This window comes from Hordeum vulgare, chromosome 6H (assembly GCF_904849725.1).
Source record: "Hordeum vulgare subsp. vulgare chromosome 6H, MorexV3_pseudomolecules_assembly, whole genome shotgun sequence".
Lineage (NCBI taxonomy): Eukaryota > Viridiplantae > Streptophyta > Magnoliopsida > Poales > Poaceae > Hordeum > Hordeum vulgare.
The window spans coordinates 552,169,632-552,188,228 of NC_058523.1; the positions used below are offsets into that span (position 1 = coordinate 552,169,632).

The 18,597-nt window shown below is 43.6% G+C and overlaps 1 protein-coding gene across 1 annotated transcript; it reads right to left on the reverse strand.

Annotated features, from left to right (window-relative positions):
- Positions 1 to 11,358: 11,358 nt before the first annotated feature.
- Positions 11,359 to 15,248, reverse strand: LOC123403474 (disease resistance protein RGA5-like). The gene is made up of 3 exons (XM_045097412.1): positions 14,350 to 15,248; positions 11,599 to 13,643; positions 11,359 to 11,508 (listed from the first exon to the last, which is right to left on the reverse strand). The coding sequence occupies exons 1-2, from the start codon at positions 15,168 to 15,170 to the stop codon at positions 11,612 to 11,614; spliced, it is 2,853 nt and encodes a 950-aa protein (XP_044953347.1). The 5' UTR covers positions 15,171 to 15,248; the 3' UTR covers positions 11,359 to 11,508; positions 11,599 to 11,611.
- Between the last annotated feature and the right edge of the window lie 3,349 nt (positions 15,249 to 18,597).

Below are 18,597 nucleotides of genomic sequence, written 5' to 3' on the forward strand. Positions count from 1 at the left end.
TGTTTCCCCCTTTCATTTTTTGCGTCCATCATCTTTGTTTCATTATACTTGTTGGTGTTTTCGGTGGGTGTCAACTAGACGCAATTTGGAGTACGTACATAAAGCATTACACGACATCGTATATTACTCCTCATTATTGTACATACTAGTTAAAAAGCTCTTCATCATTCTAGGTAAAATAGCATAAAAAAGATAAACTCCTCATCATTCTATTTGTTATCATAGTAGCAAATGACCAAGCTATCACAAGGTTGAAACACTAACTACTACTCTCTCCTAGGTAAAAAAAACAAAATAAAGGCGAACTCCGACATCTCCCTATTGAAGAACACAGATCAACCTATCTCCAACTTGTGGGATGTGCAAAGATTCCTCTCCAAATGGTATCATGGATGCTTGTATTGCGCTTCTCAATCCTTTGATTTTTAGAGTCTCTTCACATTGAGATATCCTGTATTTACCACGGTAATTAATCGGGGTTGGCCGTAAGCTAACCATTTCCAAATCAGCGGTGGTAAACATCCATTTAGGCATGGTCTCTCGTAGAAGTACCTGTTAGTAATAATAATACAGTTAGCAAACTAGTTTTTCTTAAGAACAATGTATAAAAAAGATGGATTAGTGACGCAATGATATAAAAAATCTTACAAAGTTATCTGAAGTGATGTTATGAGGGCTCAACTGGTGCACTAGTGGCAAATATTCATGATAAATGTTGTGAGTCATGTAATTTTTAGCATGATTGTCAACATCATGAATAAATGAGATGAGATGATTTTTTCTCCAACCAAGTAAGGTTGGAGCCAAAACTATATTAGGTTAGATCTACTATCTTCCGTGTAGTTCTTGTAACATCATGAATAAATGAGATGTGGTAATTGCTCGTGAACTGTCATTCTAGGGTAGTAACTCTGATCAGATTAAGATCCATGGTCGCGGTATTACCATGCCTTGGGTTTGTCCACTAACATGCAGGCAACCAAACACCACACAATGTGGTTCAGCCCATGCAGCCAAGAGGGCATGCAAGTAACCAAACAACTTGCAGATGATGCATTTGAGTCTATTTTTGCTCAACCAGGCTGAGTTGAAAAGGTTATGCAATGCAATAGATGAAAGGAACCAAACACGCCCTATATACAGTTGTCGCGCTCTAACAGAGGAGGTGGATTTGTTAGCAGGGTTAGCTTGTTTTTTCCCTTTTTCTAGAAAACTGAGCAACAACTAATAGAGATACGTGAACGTGGACGAAGAGATTTGAGAACTAACCGGTTAATGCTTGCGAACACATTCGGACGCATTTACGGACGTTTGAAGGACCGGATTTGCCATATCCGGTGTACATGCTCTAGGGCTACCGGAATGATTACAAAATGAGCGGAGATAGAGAAATGCATTTCCCTCCAATGCAATACTAATTCAAAAACGTCCACATCCATCCGCGCGCGCTGGGTAGACCGAGTAGATACATGTGCCATACTGTATACCCCGTCGAAGAGCAGCACGCGGTCGACAGAGAGTAAGACAAACCGACCCAATACTAGTTAAACCGATCACCAGCAATCTTTTACTCCGTTTTCTATCCCTTTGGTTTCCGGACAAGACTTGGCATCGTCTTGTTTCTTTCCTTTTTTGCACGAAAATCAAGACTGGGACACGCTGTGGTTTTAGTGTTTTCTAACAGAGCCGGGTGAGCTGTTGCGTCTATCTTGTTCAACAGCTTGTGCAGTTGTCTTGCTCTAACAGAGGAGGTTGATTTTGTATCAGGGTTTGCTTCGTTTTCCCTTTTCTAGGAAACAGAGAAAAAACAGAAGCAGCAGCTAACAGAACACGCGAATGACCGGGCCAATAGCTACTGTGCGACGTCTTTTCTAGGAATTGGAAGCAGTGTGACATCTTTCAATGAAATAGCTCTCGTGCGACGGTTTGCAGGGAAAAAATAGCTCACGACCACACATGCGATAAAACCTTAGTCAACTAGTTCAATTTGCGTTAAGTCATGTCTTACCTAATTTGGGACCAAATTAATTAGCACCGCATCTCGTAAAACTGCCCGACTAGAGCTGTCCGAAACTGCCCGACATCTTCAGCTCCGGCGGCGGCTACGGCGGAGGAGCCCTCTTTCTCGGCGTAGCCCCCTTTCGGCGGCGGCGGCGGCCATGGTGGTGAGTGAATTCGATACTCTAGTCCCAATCCCCTCCGCCTTGTAGATCTGAGCTCTTTGTTTTGCTTGGTGAAATCGATAGAAGGTGAGAGGGGGCGGCACGGTGAGAGGAGCACGTGGTCAGGTCGAGAAAGAGCCACCAGATTCAGCTTCGAACAGGTAATGTGCCTCCCTTCCGCCCATTTTGTGAGTGCGATTGAAGGCAATCTTTGCTCTGTCTGACGCTGCCCGCCCGCCTATAACAGAGGGAATGCTGCTGAAACATTTGAATTTGCAATCAATTTATTTCCATCGACGGCAAAATTAGTTGATGGTAGCATTGAGAACATCCAGAGAGACACAATTGTGAAATGGGAGGTTGATTGTGCAGAAATTGATCCCAATGAGATACAGTCGATGGAAGAGAAGGCAGTGAGGAAATTGGTGGAGAAAATTGAGGAAACTGTGCTTTGGGGTCCAGAGCAAGAGGTTTCACTATTGCGGTATGATGATTTCAAAGGAGAGTATGTCAGAATTAAAGATGGTGAAGATATTGTTGTTGAAATCGATAGGCAAGAGGGCTAGGCAAGCCTCAGGGCTGAATTTTTTGCTGAGCTCGTTGATCTGAATATTGACTCGAAGGTAGGTTATGTGCCGTCACACTTGGCTATGCAGAAGGCAGATGATGATTGGGCTTTGCAGAGGCATATCGTTCCCATTATTACGGATCTAACAGTAATAGCCGATGGGGCTAATGCACATGCAGAAGAGGGAAATGTTAATGTTGTTGATTGGAATGCAGTTGAGTTGGAGGAGCCTACTGATTTGGTCATTGCACCAATTGCTGACACTGAGATGGCCAAACTATTTGGCATTCCAGTCGATGACAAAGATGAGGAGGAGAGGGATGAAGCTAATACAAGTGATAATGATGACAGAGAATTGAGTGATGTAGATGAACAGTTGATGAAAGATACTACAGATGATGTAGATGATGCACATGATGAAGAGCTAGTGCATGTGTATGACAAGGAAAACCCTGTCATTCGAGTGGGGAAGTTGTGGCCAAACATGGATGAGTTCAGGTTGTCTTTCAAGACTTATGCAGTCAGACATCAGTTTGATGCCAAGACAGTTTGGACTGATAGAAAGAAGTTTTATGCTAAGTGCAGAGGTTTTGATGGTAGTGGTAGGAGGGCTTGCAAGTGGTACATATTTGCTAGACTGCAGCCTGATGGAAGTACTGTCAGGGTTAACCAAATCCCTAATAAACATACTTGTCTCACAAGTTCACAGAAAAAATCAAGCATGACATCACAGATTTGGGTTGTAGAAAAGATAACTCCAATTTTGGCCAAAACACCCAACACTACTGCAAAAAGACTTCAAGTAGACTTGGAAAAGTTGTACCCCATTAAACTGCATTATACCACAGTGTGGAAGGCTAAACAAAGGGCAATGAAGAATTTGTATGGTGATTGGGCAAACACATTTAGGCTGCTTTTCAATTTCAAAGCAGAGGTGGAGAAAAGGTCACCTGGCAGTGTTGTCGAGATAGATACTGAGGTATCAGAGGATGGCAAGGTTTATTTCTCCAAAAAATTTATGGCTTTAAAGCCTTGCATCAATGGCTTCAAAGCAGGATGTCGTCCATATTTGAGCATAGACTCATCATTTTTGACAGGCAAGTGGAATGGTCAGTTGGCAGTATGTAATGCTCTAGATGGACATAACTGGATGTTTCCAGTTGCTATTGGCTTGTTTCAGTCAGAGACAGAGGCTTCATGGCCATGGTTCATGATGCAGTTGAAAAGATGCTTAGGGCCAGTGTCACCTTTGGCAATACACACAGATGCATGCAAAGGTCTAGAAAATGCAGTTAAAAATGTGTTCCCACATGCTGAGAAAAGGGAGTGCTTTGGCCATTTGTGGATGAATTTGATTAAAAAATTCAGAGGAGATGAATTTGGGAGAATGTGGCCAGCAACAAGATCTTACACTAAACAGACACATTCATATCATCTTAGTAAGGTAATGGCAACATGTGAGGAGTTTGGTACATGGTTGAACACCTACCATTCCTTATTATGGTGCAGGTGAGGATACAACACTGCCATCAAGTGTGACCATATCAACAACAATTTGGCAGAAAGTTTCAACAACAAGGTGAAGCAGCTAAAAGATTTGCCTGTGCATGACATGGTTGATCAAATCAGGATCATGCTCATGCGGCTGTGAGAATTGAGAAAAAAGATTGCTGATTGTCTGCAAGGTGATAAACTTCCAGCAGTGGTGCAACAGGTGGTCAACAGAAGCAGAGGTCTTACACATTTGTCTGTTGAAAAATCATCACTGTGGGGTGCTGAAGTTAGAGATAACAAGACTGGAAGGAGGCATGTTGTTAACACTGAATTGCATGATTGCAGTTGCCTCGAATGACAGGCGACTGGTAAACCATGTGATCATGCTATTCTATTCTTAGCCGGCCAACCAAAGATAAATATGCATCCATATCTGCATGAGTATTATTCGGTAGCAAAATTCAGAGCTGCATATGCAACTCCAATTCCACCTCTTACAGATCAGGAACAGTGGCCAAAAGTGCCTCTTGAATATTCCATGTGTCATCCTCTAACAAAAAGAAAGGCAGGCAGACCTAAACAGAGTAGATTCAAAGCATGGTTTGAAAAAGGTGGGAGTAGTAAGAAGGGCAAGAAGGACAAGAAAGATGCAAAGTCAAAAAGGGCTCAAAAGGGTAACAAAAACAAATGCAAAAGATGCCAAATACTTGGGCACGGAGAGGGATCCAGACTATGCATTTTCTCTCCTCCTAATCCGAGAAAGTATGTGCTTGTTTATTTTGTTTGTTCATATTCTGATTTTGTTTAAATTATAAATATGTGGCATGCTTTGTTGTTTTCAGGAGGAAGCTTCCAAGTCAGCCTATTGTTGTTGAACAGTGTTGGCCAACAAAAAGAGGAAGAGTGAGTGGCAGCAGAAGGCAAACAAGTCAGTGGATGGAACAGTTTGGTGCTGCAAGTGACGAAATTGAAGCTGTGCACACTGTCGAAACTGTCGAAACTGAAGCTGTGCACACTGTCGAAACTGAAGTTGTGCACACTGTCGAAACTGAAACTGAAGCTGTGCACACTGTCGAAACTGAAGTTGTGCACACTGTCGAAACTGAAACTGAAGCTGTGCACACTGTCGAAACTATCGAAACCGAGGCTGATATCGAGTTTCATGAGGCGATAGCATCGAGTCCAGTGAAGAAAACCAAGATGATCAGTGAACTTGTGTGTGCAGTACAACCAAAAAAAGAAATGCCAAGGCGAAGAAGGGTACACGGCGTGGTCGGAAGAGATAGAACTGTTGATCATTTGAAATTTATGGCATGTAATAAAATTTGTTGGGCACTATGTGCCCATGTACCCACATGTTTCCATCAAAACTTGTTTGATTATTATTGTTTTCAAACTGAATTTCAAATTTGATGAAAAATAAAAATTTCGGTTTAAATTCAAATTTGGAGTAAGTTGAACTTTTGACTCGGGTATGATGTTTTAATGCTACCACAACAACTCAAATATGGTTGTTATGTCATCATTCTGAGCTCTTTTGTTAAGTTAGAGCCATAGTCATGAAAAATGTGTGACAAATGACCTCATAAGGTAGGGTAAACGTCATCTTTTTAAAGGCATTTTCCTGCAAATGTATATAAACCATGTTTATATATATTTTTGGTTGCTATGCAACATAATAGGACTATGGGCACAAGTTTTGATTTTTTTTGAATTATTTGTGCTCATTTGAAAAATAGTCAACTTTTTCACAAAAACGTTGACCGACTCAAAATCAAAGTTTATATTTTTTTTGCTAAGTATGTGATGTAAAATGACAATGTGTGCTAGTTTTATAATTTTTTAATTTTTTTTGAATTAATTATGTTCAACCCTAGCTCATTTCGTCGATATCGTAAACATGTGAATTTTGGTTTTAAACTTTGCATATAACAAGTTTCTATTTTTTATAGCAACTCAGTTGAATAAGTACACAATGTGCGCTGGTTTTGTATTTTTTGAATTTTTTTTGAATTACTTATGCTCTACCCTAGATCATTCCATCAATAACATGAATTGTGTGAATCTTTTTTCATTTAAACATGGATATAACATGAATCATTTTTTTATAGCAACGTAGTTGCATCAGTAGACAGTGGGACAAAGTTTCATATTTTTTTGAATTTTTTGTGCTCAACCTTAGCCCACTGCAACCCTAAATCCCGAAAACCCCATCCTAAACCCCTCCATAGTACATTATACATTGTAACAAAATCCCATCTTCTTGAAGGCATTTTCCTGCAATTGTATATATACCATGTTTATATTTTTTTTATTACTATGCAACATAATAGGACTATGGGCACAAGTTTTGATTTTTTTGATTTTTTTGAATTATTTGTGCTCATTTGAAAAATAGTCAACTTTTTCAAAAAACGTTGACCGACTCAAAATCAAAGTTTATATTTTTGTTTGCTAAGTATGTGATGTAAAATGACAATGTGTGCTGGTTTTATATTTTTTTGATTTTTTTTGAATTAATTATGTTCAACCCTATCTCATTTCGTCGATATCGTGAACGTGTGAATTTTGGTTTTAAACTTTGCATATAACAAGTTTCCATTTTTTTATAGCAACTCAGTTGAATAAGTACACAATGTGCGCTGGTTTTGTATTCTTTGAATTTTTTTAATTACTTATGCTCTACCCTAGATCATTCCATCAATAACATGAATTGTGTGAATCTTTTTCATTTAAACATGGATATAACATGAATCAATTTTTTATAGCAACGTAGTTGCATCAGTAGACAGTGGGAGAAAGTTTCATATTTTTTTGATTTTTTTTGAATTTTTTGTGCTCAACCCTAGCTCACTGCAACCCTAAACCCCATAACCCCGGAAACCCCATCCGAAACCCCGCCATGTTTATAGCCGTCGATCATTGCTGAGTCAGCGGTTGGATCTGACCCCGCCATGTTTGTGATCCGCCCGTGATCCGCGTGTGCTGATTGGCTGGCGAGCGGGGGTTTGGATCGAGGGCCCGAGTGAGGGCCTGTCCGTTGGATCTAGTTAGTTCGGTGAAGATCCGACGATTGGAAATGAATCGGTGCATGGATGTGGCGTACGCGCCTCTGACTTCGTGTGCTTCTTTGTTGCATGACATATGTCGATTTTTCTGCATGCATGCACGTGTCGCATCAGAGCCATTAGCAGCGCATCGAGGACCGCTGTCTGAATGGGCTCTGAATATGAGGGGGGCATGCTCGACGCGGTGCACCGACGAAAGTCTGAACGGCGGGCGTGCTCGACACAGTCCTCGACGCAGTGTGTGAATCGGCGACGCACCCTTTGATCCAATAGGCAAACGCAAATGGGCGGCATCCATTAATTGCTGCAACTAAATCGACGAACCGCAACCGATGCAGCTCAAAACCTGCTATTTAACCCTCCTCTGCCCCGTGCACATCTTCATCTTCCTCCTTGCCCTCCTCACATCCAAGCAACCGCAAGCCCCGGCATGGAGTTCCACGGCCCGATGTTCCAAGCGCCCGGCACCAGGCCGGAAAGGATGTACCCCGCTGGGGTCGTCGTGGAGAACCAGCTCCGGGTCTGGGCAATGTCGCGCTGGCGGGGTGGACGGGAGTTCACGGGGCTCTTCCTTCGCGCCCTCTATCGCCACCTCCATGTGGGAACTCCGTAGATGTTCACCATCGACGAGTCTCGCATGGGATGAACGGGCATGATCGTGCGCTTCCGCAACCCCTACGACGCGTATCACCTCCTCGGCCGTGTCTGGTTTGGCGGGTGCGAGTTCATCTGCTTCACCACCTACAACATCTTCACCGACCTCGATAGCATCTGGCCCAACGAGCACGCCATGCACACCCTCCCCTACAACCTCCCGCCGGCCGACGACGAGGAGTGAAGACGCGAGCCCGTCGCCCCTCCATGCCGGGTTTATCGTAGTTTAATCTTTCTTATCTATCGTATATGTAATGTTAAACACTATCTTATCTGTAAGTTCATTGTAATCGCCCGTACTATTGTGCCCTACGTACTGTTGTGCCAGTTTATGTGATGCCCGTGTTTATATCGGGCCCGTTTATATCTTATCTATGTTGTGCACATCTATGTGTTTATCTGGGGCTATCTGTCAGTTTATATATTTATCAGTGACCATGACGCAGTGCACCAGGTATTGGGCTGATCCTTTCTTCTCACCATTCAGGGCACCATTCATGGTTCTGTGTTTATCTTGTCACCATTCATCAGGAACTAATCTCTCGTTTGGTTGACCCAGGAGCAGCAGGGCCCGGAGCAGCAAGGCAGCAATGGAGGAGGGGACAATGGAGCGCAGCCGCAGCGACCAAGGGGCTCCGGTTTGGCAGCCAGAACCTGTTCCAGCCGGGCCCGTTCCAGCCAGAACAGGCGATTCTGCAGAAAAGAACAGCGAGTAAGGGCCAGAAAAGAAGCAGCCAGAACCTGTTCCAACCACTGTTCCACGCATCACAAGCATTCTCAAGCGAGTAAGCCCCACAAAAGGAGCAGTCAGAAGACGTGCCCGACGTTCCTCACGTGTAGTTGCCCCGTGTAGTACTTGCTCTGTAGATTTTACACTTGTATCTTGCAGGCCGCTTAGGCCATGTTTGTAAATCATACAAATCAGATTAGATGTTCAACCATGTTAAGATAAATGAACTTAGATTGTTGTATATAACTCGTCGTTTTTATTTCCTATTGAAAATCATACATGACCAGTCAAATAATTTTGGGCCTGGTTATTCCTATTGAAATCAGTAGCACCTTTTGTAAATTACACCTTTGGGCCTGGTTATAATCCGTCGTTTTTATTTTGGGCCCAACATCTATTCGCCAGCCCACGAATAATTTTTTTGTACTGAAGCTGAACTTTCTTTGGTCTCGCACTCGGCAGCCCAATTTTGTTTTTTTACTGCAAACTGAATTTGGGTGTGTACTTTGTTAACTGAAGAACAAAAAACAGAGGAAACACAACATGAAAACTGAATAATTTGTGTTCCAAACTGCTGATTCATTTAAGGTACATGAACTTGTCATGGCGCACAGATCACATCATCTACACTGGACAGACCTAAATGCCCCCTCTAATGACGATGAATAGCAAGTGAAACATAAACAGAGCAATGACACAGCAATAAAAAAACACTGCCATGATATTTGCTTGCTTCTGCAAATCGATCATCTCCCTTTGATTTTTCTTTATCTTCTTCAGTTCATCGGTTAGTTCAGACTCCAAGTACCTCGCCATTGGCACAACTCTGCCCGCCCCTCTGTCCGAGCTCCCCCAATTCTCCATCTGCGGCACCCCGCCCAAATTGAGCTCCCAGGTTGCGGCCACGCTAGAATCAATGTAGCCCTCAGATTTAATCATGTGAACATATTCATCAATCCACTCGAAATGTGTGCATTTCTTCAGGATCTGCAAACCACAAAATGAACCCTAAATCTCAAATTCGAGGAGAAAAAACAAAATATGGAGAAATCAAAGCAAACAACAGCGAAAGAACGGGCTTAGAACCGAGATCTAACCTTGCCATCCCTTCCTGCCATTGGTTTGCTCAAGCATTTCACAAACTCCCGCCCAAGATTGCCATTCTCATCCGTCTTAGTCACCAACCGTTTGAGAGGCTGTGGGTGTGGGCAGTTAGGGCACCTTGTGAGCATCACTGGACCATATTGACGCCAGTTTGATTGCGTGGCCGAGGAGGTGGACATCTGCACTAGGTCGCCGGAGACCCGAGGAAGAAGAAGAATGGGGAAAGGGGAAAGCAATGGGCGGCGGCGGACGGACGGGCACGGGCGGAATCGCTTCTAGCCGCGACGAGGTAGGTCCCGCGCTTACTGGACAAGTGGTGGGTCCCGCGCTTACGTGGATACGTTGTGGGTCCAACCCATAACAGCTAATGAGGATATCAGTTCAGCTTAAAGACCATGTCGCACAGGAGCTATTTACTCGCTCAAAAGTGTCGCTGTCGAGCCATTCTGTCGAACAACGTCTCATTCCATCCAATTCCCAGGAAAGACGTCGCACAGGAGCTATTGGCCCCGAATGACCGGCCGTTGCAAGGTTCCTCATTCTCATCAGCCACTTCCATCAGGCGACGTCAGGGTATGTAAGTGCATATATACACCAATGGCAAGCGGTGGCCGAGTAGATGCAGTGTTGGTTCTTCATACTTGCTGCTGAATCATTTTCCCTACTGTACGCCGTCAATCTCGCGCCCCGCTTTCATCCCTGAGACTGAAACCAGCTACTGTATTAGGTGCACTAGTTCAGCGCTTCCCCTTCCGTTTTGACAAAATTTCTGGTGCGCCCCGAGCGTTTATTGTACCGCTCAAATTTTCCAGTTCAGCCATATTTTGAGCCCAGCCCATTCACTTAAAGATGCTTGGATCTAACGGACTTATTTTAGTCTGATTAAAAATAGTCTTTGTAAAAGGTTAAAGTTCCAAGCACCCCTTACTAAAGAGGGGTTAAAACTAATCTTAAGATTAAAAAAAATTAGTCAGGGGTATCCCTACTAAAACGTGGATTAGTCCTCTCTCTCCTCATTTAACTCTTCTCCTTTAACACAGGCGAGAGCTCTGGATTGAAGGATTTGAAGGATAATAAATGCTCACTAACTTGATTTTAGTCTCTTTAGTATTTGAATTCAAGCATGAATGAGGCTAGCAAGTTTTAATTTCACTAGTTTTAGTCATGAGACTAAAACGTATCAAGCACCTTCTTACGTGACTCCCGTTCATGGCTTCGTGCCGCCGGTCCTAGTTCCTCTGCTGCTGGTGCGAAGTAATGATTTAATTAAAGTGTCTAAAAAAGGTTATGATTTAAAGCAGTCTGGAACTCGGAATTTGGTCTCAAACCTCATCTATGTGCTCGCGGCAAGTTCAGTAGGGCGGCCTAGCGGGTGAGGCCCCTGTTGAGCTATGCTGACTGAAAACCTGCATGGGAACGTTATCTGCAAGCAGGTCATAGAAAGTGCATATAAAGGTAACTTAATGAACGGTCCATCAGACCAAGTTACACACAAGTACACACAAGTACACACAAAATAGGGAAACTTCACCTAGTAGTGAGATTAATAATTCTTAACAGCAATAGTAATCAATGCAACAAATTTTGGTAGTACAAGATTCCCTGAGAACCGAACAATACCATGTAGCAAAGCAACTAAACACCACTTCTTCTTGGACGTCTTCAGGTTCAGGGTTCACGCATCAGCACAACATTCCAATCACGCACTTGCGTTTAACAGAAGAATCCCTGATAGATGAAGGAAGAACATGACACATATAAGCGTGCGAAACCTTGCGTACAGAAAGTGTTGTACAAAACAGTGATTATGATTAATACCTCTTGTGAGTGGTCATGATATAACACAGCCCTCTTTATCGTCGGTGGAGCTCTTTTTCATTTCACCCCGGAAAGATAGCCTGGGATGATTGGGATGGCTATTTGCCTCGTTCCTTATAGCGGCAGCTGCAGCAGAGTTGTATTTGTAATATCTGTCATCATCATTGCGGAGAGTAACATGGGCATCTCTCAGACATGGGAGGTGGCCAAGACCCAAGTAGAACCCATATGCTTCTGCCACTAAAATAAAGAACGGCAGCTCAAGCTTCTCCAGCGTTGGCAGTGCCCCTTCTCCAAACGTCAAGTAAATTGCACTTGCACACAAGGGACTGCAAATAAGGGAGAATTCCTTCAAACATGGGAACGCAACGCCCTGTACGGTAACCCTATCTTTTTGGACAGTGTTGAATGTTATACTTAGACAAAGTAAGGCAGGCATCTCTCCAAGTATCTGCAGATCCTCCTCGGTTACTTTATTTAAATTAATATTCAGGTTTGCAAGACTGGTGAGTACCGGTACAATCCAGTTTGGCATCATTGGTAGGAAGTAGTTAGTGGTCATCCAAAATATTTGGAGGTTATATGGAAGAGGGTACCAGGAATTTAAGAATTGGAGGGGTGTTGAAGAAGAAGAGTGTATCTGTAAAGACTGAAGTTTGCAGGTGCTAAGCTTGCATAGTGAGGAGATGAACATATCTTCATGCCTCTTATATTGCTGAGATCCTCCACCGTCCAACTGTACATGGAGTTCTTTTAAACCAATCAGATTCCCTAGTTCCTCGACCGCACATAATGAACTCTTGATAATATTTAAGCCCAAGATCACCTGCAAACTACTCATATTTCCAATCCCACTTGGTATTTTCATCTCACCGTATGAATCATTGCTGGAATATCTTGCCATGAGTAGATGTTGTAGCTTAACGAGCTGAATAACTCCAGTGGGCAATTCTTCTATACATGTATTGCTAATATCTAGTGTCTCTAGACCATATAGCCTCACTACTCCTGATGGTAGCTTCAACATGCCAGTGCCCCTAAAGCTCAGGTACTTCAGCTGGACTAGATTATCTATACCACTCATATCATACTCATGCAGATTCTCACAATCTTCAAATTCTAGTACACGCAAAGCTTCAAACCCAACAAGTCTAGGCAAGTGTTTGATGCAAGTTGATGCTATCACTGTCAGAGATCGTACATGGCTTAGATCTTCATTTTCCAATCTAGATGCAAGCTCTTGGTAACTATGCTGGACAGATAGCCGCCGAATAAGACCATGACCATTTACAAAATCAGTTTGCCCGTGGCCTGCCAAAGAGATGAAATTATCTTCGACTGATTTTGAAATAATGAGCTCAAGCATCATGTCATGGACTTGACAAGCACGAGCTTTTCCATCATAGCTAACTTCCACTGGTTGGACCATACTTTTGTTTATTAGCTCATAGAAATGGTTCTCGGCAACCTCTTGTTTGCTTTGTCCACGCTCTTCAGAGATAAAGCCTTCTGCTATCCATCGCCTCACTAAAATATCTCTCTGAATCACATAATCCTCAGGATATATACATAAATATAACAGGCATGTCTTCAGGTTAGGTGAAAGATCATTGTAGCTAAGGGATAGTATGCTATTCATTCCATCCAAGCTTCGGTCTTTGTCCAGTGCAGAACCAATAGACCTTCTGACCCTCTCCCACTCATCTTTGACCACCGGTTTTGTTGCCAACAAACTTGATATACTGATAATTGCCAATGGGAGGCCTCCACATTTCTTCAGTATTTTGTTCGAAACTTGTTTTAGCACATCAGGGCAACGGTCCATGGAACCGAATATTCTTTTGAAAAACAATCTTTTGGAGTGGAGATCACTTAGGGCTTCCATTTCATACATGCGGCCATTACCATCTAGACAACATGATCTTGCTACATCAACAATGCGTGTAGTAGCTATAATTCTGCTAGAAAAATCATTCTCTGGGAAAGCATTCTTAATGGCGTTCCATGCTGATATCGACCATATATCATCAATAACAATGAGATACCTAATAGATATGATAGATACTGTTAGTCAACTATGAAAAAGAGTTCATCTACAGAACCTGAAGATACCAATGTCATGTCAAAAGAATTCAACCATATACAAAAAAAAAAAAAAAAACTACGAACTCCAAGAGTAAAAATACTCAAAAAGAAACAGCAAGTAAACCATGATAACCTAAGCATCATATAAGGTTCAAGTACTCAACAAGTTAAGGTCTGATGTGTGCCTATTGCTTAAGTTCCGTCTGTAGTTTGCTTACTTAACAAAAACTTTAGCCATAGTTGGAACGATGTTTAAAATTGATCTCAGTTTCACAATGTTTGCCTCATGATCATACAAGCAATATGGCCGTATGCATCCATCGATGCAGAGGCCGGGGCTTCGCCTCCTTTTCTAAAAAAAATGATCATACAAGCATCATTTTACTATACTTCTGTGAGTAAAAGAAAATTGTCTAGAACACTTGTTTGCATACTTAGAAGTATATTTTAATACAATATATATACTCATATTTCGACGACATATGCGCATGTTATTCGTGCTTTAAAGGATCATGAGAAATATTATGAGTCCTTTGAGTACAACACTGATCTCTAGCCTCTATACATATTTGTTATAGTTTGATTCTTTTTCATTGCAGTATAGTCAGGCTAGTATTAAGAAGTTATCCTAAATATATTTGTTAAATAAAAGGGGGCTGAAATTACCTCTTATCTTGTAAGAGCTTTTTAAGCTTCGCAATACATATCGTTTCATCCCAAGTGTCGATACCTTCTTTAAAATCTTTCTTGCAAGGCAGCTGAGAGATCAAATCCTTCATAGTTTTTTTGACATTAGGCTTTTGTGAGACTGAGACAAAAGCATGGCAGTCAAAATGTCCTTGGATCTTGCGGTGGACCTCCTTCGCTAGTGTCGTTTTTCCCAACCCACCGAAGCCAACAATGGAGAGCACCTTGCGGTGCTTGGTTGAGCTATTTTCATCATCCAGCATCCAATTGGCAAGATCATCCCTTGGACCATCAATGCCCACAAGGTGTGCTTCCTCAACAAAAAGAGCAGACAGGCGGGGATCGATTGCTGAATGTTCAAAGGGAACAATATCATCCAGCTTGTAACTACATTTCAACTCTTTTACCTCGTTGAGACGAATTTTCAGATCTTCAATCTGTTTGGCGATTCCACGACGAGAGCCCAGCGTCTTGAGCCGACGAGCAGTCTTGCGGAAGAACTCCTTGAAGCCACCCTGGTGCTCGCCACTGTTACCGAGCTGGTAGATGAACTTGTCGATGACATCCTCGATGTCATAGGCCAGCTCCCTCAGCAACGATATCCACGCCTTCACCTGAACATCGGGATCTTGCAGCATGGTGTACTTTTGGACTGCAGCATGCATGCAAGTAAGCTCAGATCTGAGCGAGCGGATCTCGCGGCGAACACCTTTCAGGCGGGCACACTCATCGGCAAGCAAACCAGTGAGCTTCGCCAGCAGGGGACCCAGCACGCCCAGCGAAGAACTCACCACCGCCATTGATCTCTCTATTCCTCTCTCGAACCCATCTCTCGGTTTGTGATTGGTGTGTGCTCAGAGTGGAGAGTGGTGCAGAAAGAGGACTCTAACTGCAAGATTCTTATGGCGTTTTGTTTTAGTTCAGTGGCCGAACCATGAGCATGTGAGTGTAAAGAATGGACAAGTGTGGTTTACAGCTCCCTAGGCCATCCAGGGAAGTGGTGCGCATACAGCGTGCCAAGCCCGCGTTTACCGGAAGTGTCCTACCGCATTTTAATATCTATGCCAGCCAAACAACATTTTAGTCAGCTACATCTAGATATATGTTTTTTTAATAACTAGTACAGTCCGTGCATTGCTACGAAACGAAAAAATATAAGTTAGGGCACTGGCTTAGATAGTCTTCAAAAGCCTTTGTGTGCGGTTCATGGTTAAAAAGAGTGAAAATACAAGGAAAGATCATGCGACATGAATTGGATAATCTTAAGTGGTCACAGGAGGTCCTTTGCAAGACATAATAACGTTTCGAATGTTTAAACATATGAGAATAGACATTTGTATGTTGTCTGCACAAGATCATGGATCGGGTTGGAAGACAAGGTCTATCGTCGCTTTGGAATCACAGTTTGTTCACTCACTTGTTCTGTGATATAGAACTGGAAAGCACTTGGTTAGGAAGAGAGACTCAAAATAAGAACATATTTTTGAGTTGGATTCACATATCTCCATTTTTTATTTGTATCTTCTATATGTGTTGGTCCCACCTGAAATTAGTAGAGTACTTGTTTGTATTTGTTAGATTTCACATATTAGTAAAATTACACCCATTTATTTATGTCTCTTGAAGGTTGTTAGTCCATACATGTGGATAGGGGTGCATTTGTTTATTGATGATGAAGGTTGTTGGTTCCACGTGTGAAGTCACCATCAACTTCAATCTTTATGAGTATGAAAGATATGGCTGTATGCATCGATTGATGCAGAGGCCGGGGGCTTCGTTCCTCCTTTTTTTTTCCCCAAAAGAACACTTGGTTAACATCTATCTCATTATCCCTCCATTTCCTTATACAGGACCACAAACTCGATTTTTTTAGAAAAGGAGGATGACCCCTGCATCTGGAAGATGCATGCAGCCATTTTATTAATTATTTATAAAGATCTTACAAAACAATACATCAATATGTGTGAAGTCGCCCTCTTGGCAACATATGTCGCTACTCCTATCCAATGATGAAGGGGTGCAAAAAGTGTGAGCCACATACCCAGACCTCTCACCTAGCCTAACATCTAAAGTCGGAGGCCCCGATCGAGCCACATACCGGGTCAGGGGCACAAACCGGTCCGACGTAAGCCCATAGGTCGTCGCCGCCGCCTTCCATCAATCCATCTTCAGAACAGTTACTGACGCATCGAACTTGCAAGGCCTGTCGTCGATGCCCCCACGGCGACAAACAACGCCTCCTCCCTACACACGCTCATCATCACGCATCCATCATCGAGACTTTGTTGCGTCTCTCCGCCAAGACTCCACGACGTCGATGTGTCACAGGGAACGCCGCTCCACCGTAGATGCCGACCAATGGTCCCTCGAACCCGTGTGTACCTCCATGAATGATGCCCCCAAGGGGGAAACGACACCAGAGCGTCACCGTCATCTGATCTACTGATCTACGGTTTCCCCCGAAGGTAGCAGAGAGTGGCCTTGAACTTCTCCTCGGTGATGCCTTCAGGAAGGGAATGACGTAGATAGTGCCGCCATCGCTGGCGTTGGCAATAGCCGAAAGCAAGTTTTCATCCAGATCTGTTCGAAAAACCCATCTCTGCTGCACGGGCCACCACATCCTGCGACGTCCCCACGAGCAGGATCCCAAGATCCGCCGCCACCGGCGACGCCACAAGGACCCACCACCTGGCCGTCATCCCTGACGAAGGGGATGGCGCCACAACCTTGTTCAGATCCAACAACACGCCAACGCCTCCTGCCACCCTCAATCCCATCCGTGAAGGAGGACGGTCAAGACACGCGCCCACCACCGCTTAGAGCCACCGGACGGCGCCCGAGCCTGCTACCCGGAGGAGAACCGATCTGGGGTGGGGAACCCCAGATCCGCCGCCGCGAGGCCCCGCAGCGCCACCGGGATCCCATAGGGCCGCCGCCCGAGCGCACCAACTCCGCCTCCATGCCGTATGCCCAGAGTCGCCGTCGAATCTCAGCCAGAGGATCCCCTCATAAAGAAGGGAAGAAGGCCCGCCGTCCGCCGTCCGCCGGGCGAGCTTCGGTCGCCGGCCTCCTCCGGCGGTGGCGGGGAAGCAGGGGAGGAGGGAGGTCGAGGGCGGCGGCGGCTAGGGCGCCCGAGTCGCCCCCCTGGAGGTGACGCGAGCGAATCATTTTTTTCTTGAGGGGCTAAAAAATGGGTTTCTATTGGGGACCGAGGGAAGGAAAATGAAAGGTTCCACAAAAGTCGAATTACAGATATCACGATAAAATTTAATGATTACTTTGCAAGATGAATTTTCTTTTTATTAACCGGAATCATTAATACACTACATGCATGTAAGATATGAATAAAAAAAGTAGCTACGTGTCATTATCAATATATGCATGCAAGTACTACATATAAGTTGATAAAACGAATAAATATCATTAATTTTTCGCTCGATTAATGTTGAAGACCTTATATATATGCAAAATATATTTTTTATAGTAGCTTTATATAAGGAAATGAAGAAAGTACATAATATGAAAAACAAAATAGTAATGCGCTTGCGCGCATGACTTATAGTGATGGACGCTGATGCACACAGGTCGACGACAAGCTTGCTAGAAGAATTAGCTAGGGTGATTACTCGTATATGTAATTGTCCCAGCAACCCCATTTGAACGAACTAACAAAGAAACTACCTATACCCCCACACACGGTCTCACATGCGCGTGCGCGGCCCTATGAAGCAAAAGCATGCACGCAGGCGACGGAGCACTTGGATTACTTGGATTGATGAGCCAACTTGTCCCTCTTTATTTCCCTGTTCTCGATGTAACCACAAGTTTGAAACGACGCTAATGTATCACATGTATCGTCTCATCAGCTTCATTTTATATTCGTGTGTATTCTGTAGCTATAAGCATTTTCAAATTGTTGTAATATCTATCGTGTCTCACCTATCCCTTCAAGATGGAATCTGTTGGGGCACGTTCAGTCCAAGCATAAAAACGTTGGTCTCGATGTGGAGGCACGTGAAGCCACCTTATTAGACTACTCATAGTAGTAAGTGTTATTATCTTCATAGTGAAGAGTAAGAGCAACTCCAGCCATCCCCCCCCCCCCCCCCCCCCCCAAACGCATTCGGCGAATGCCTTTTGCCTTCGGGCAAGTGAGTTTTCAGTTGCGCTCTTAGGTTTTGGCCCCCACATAATAACTTTCCGCTGCCAAAAGACGTCACTAGTTCG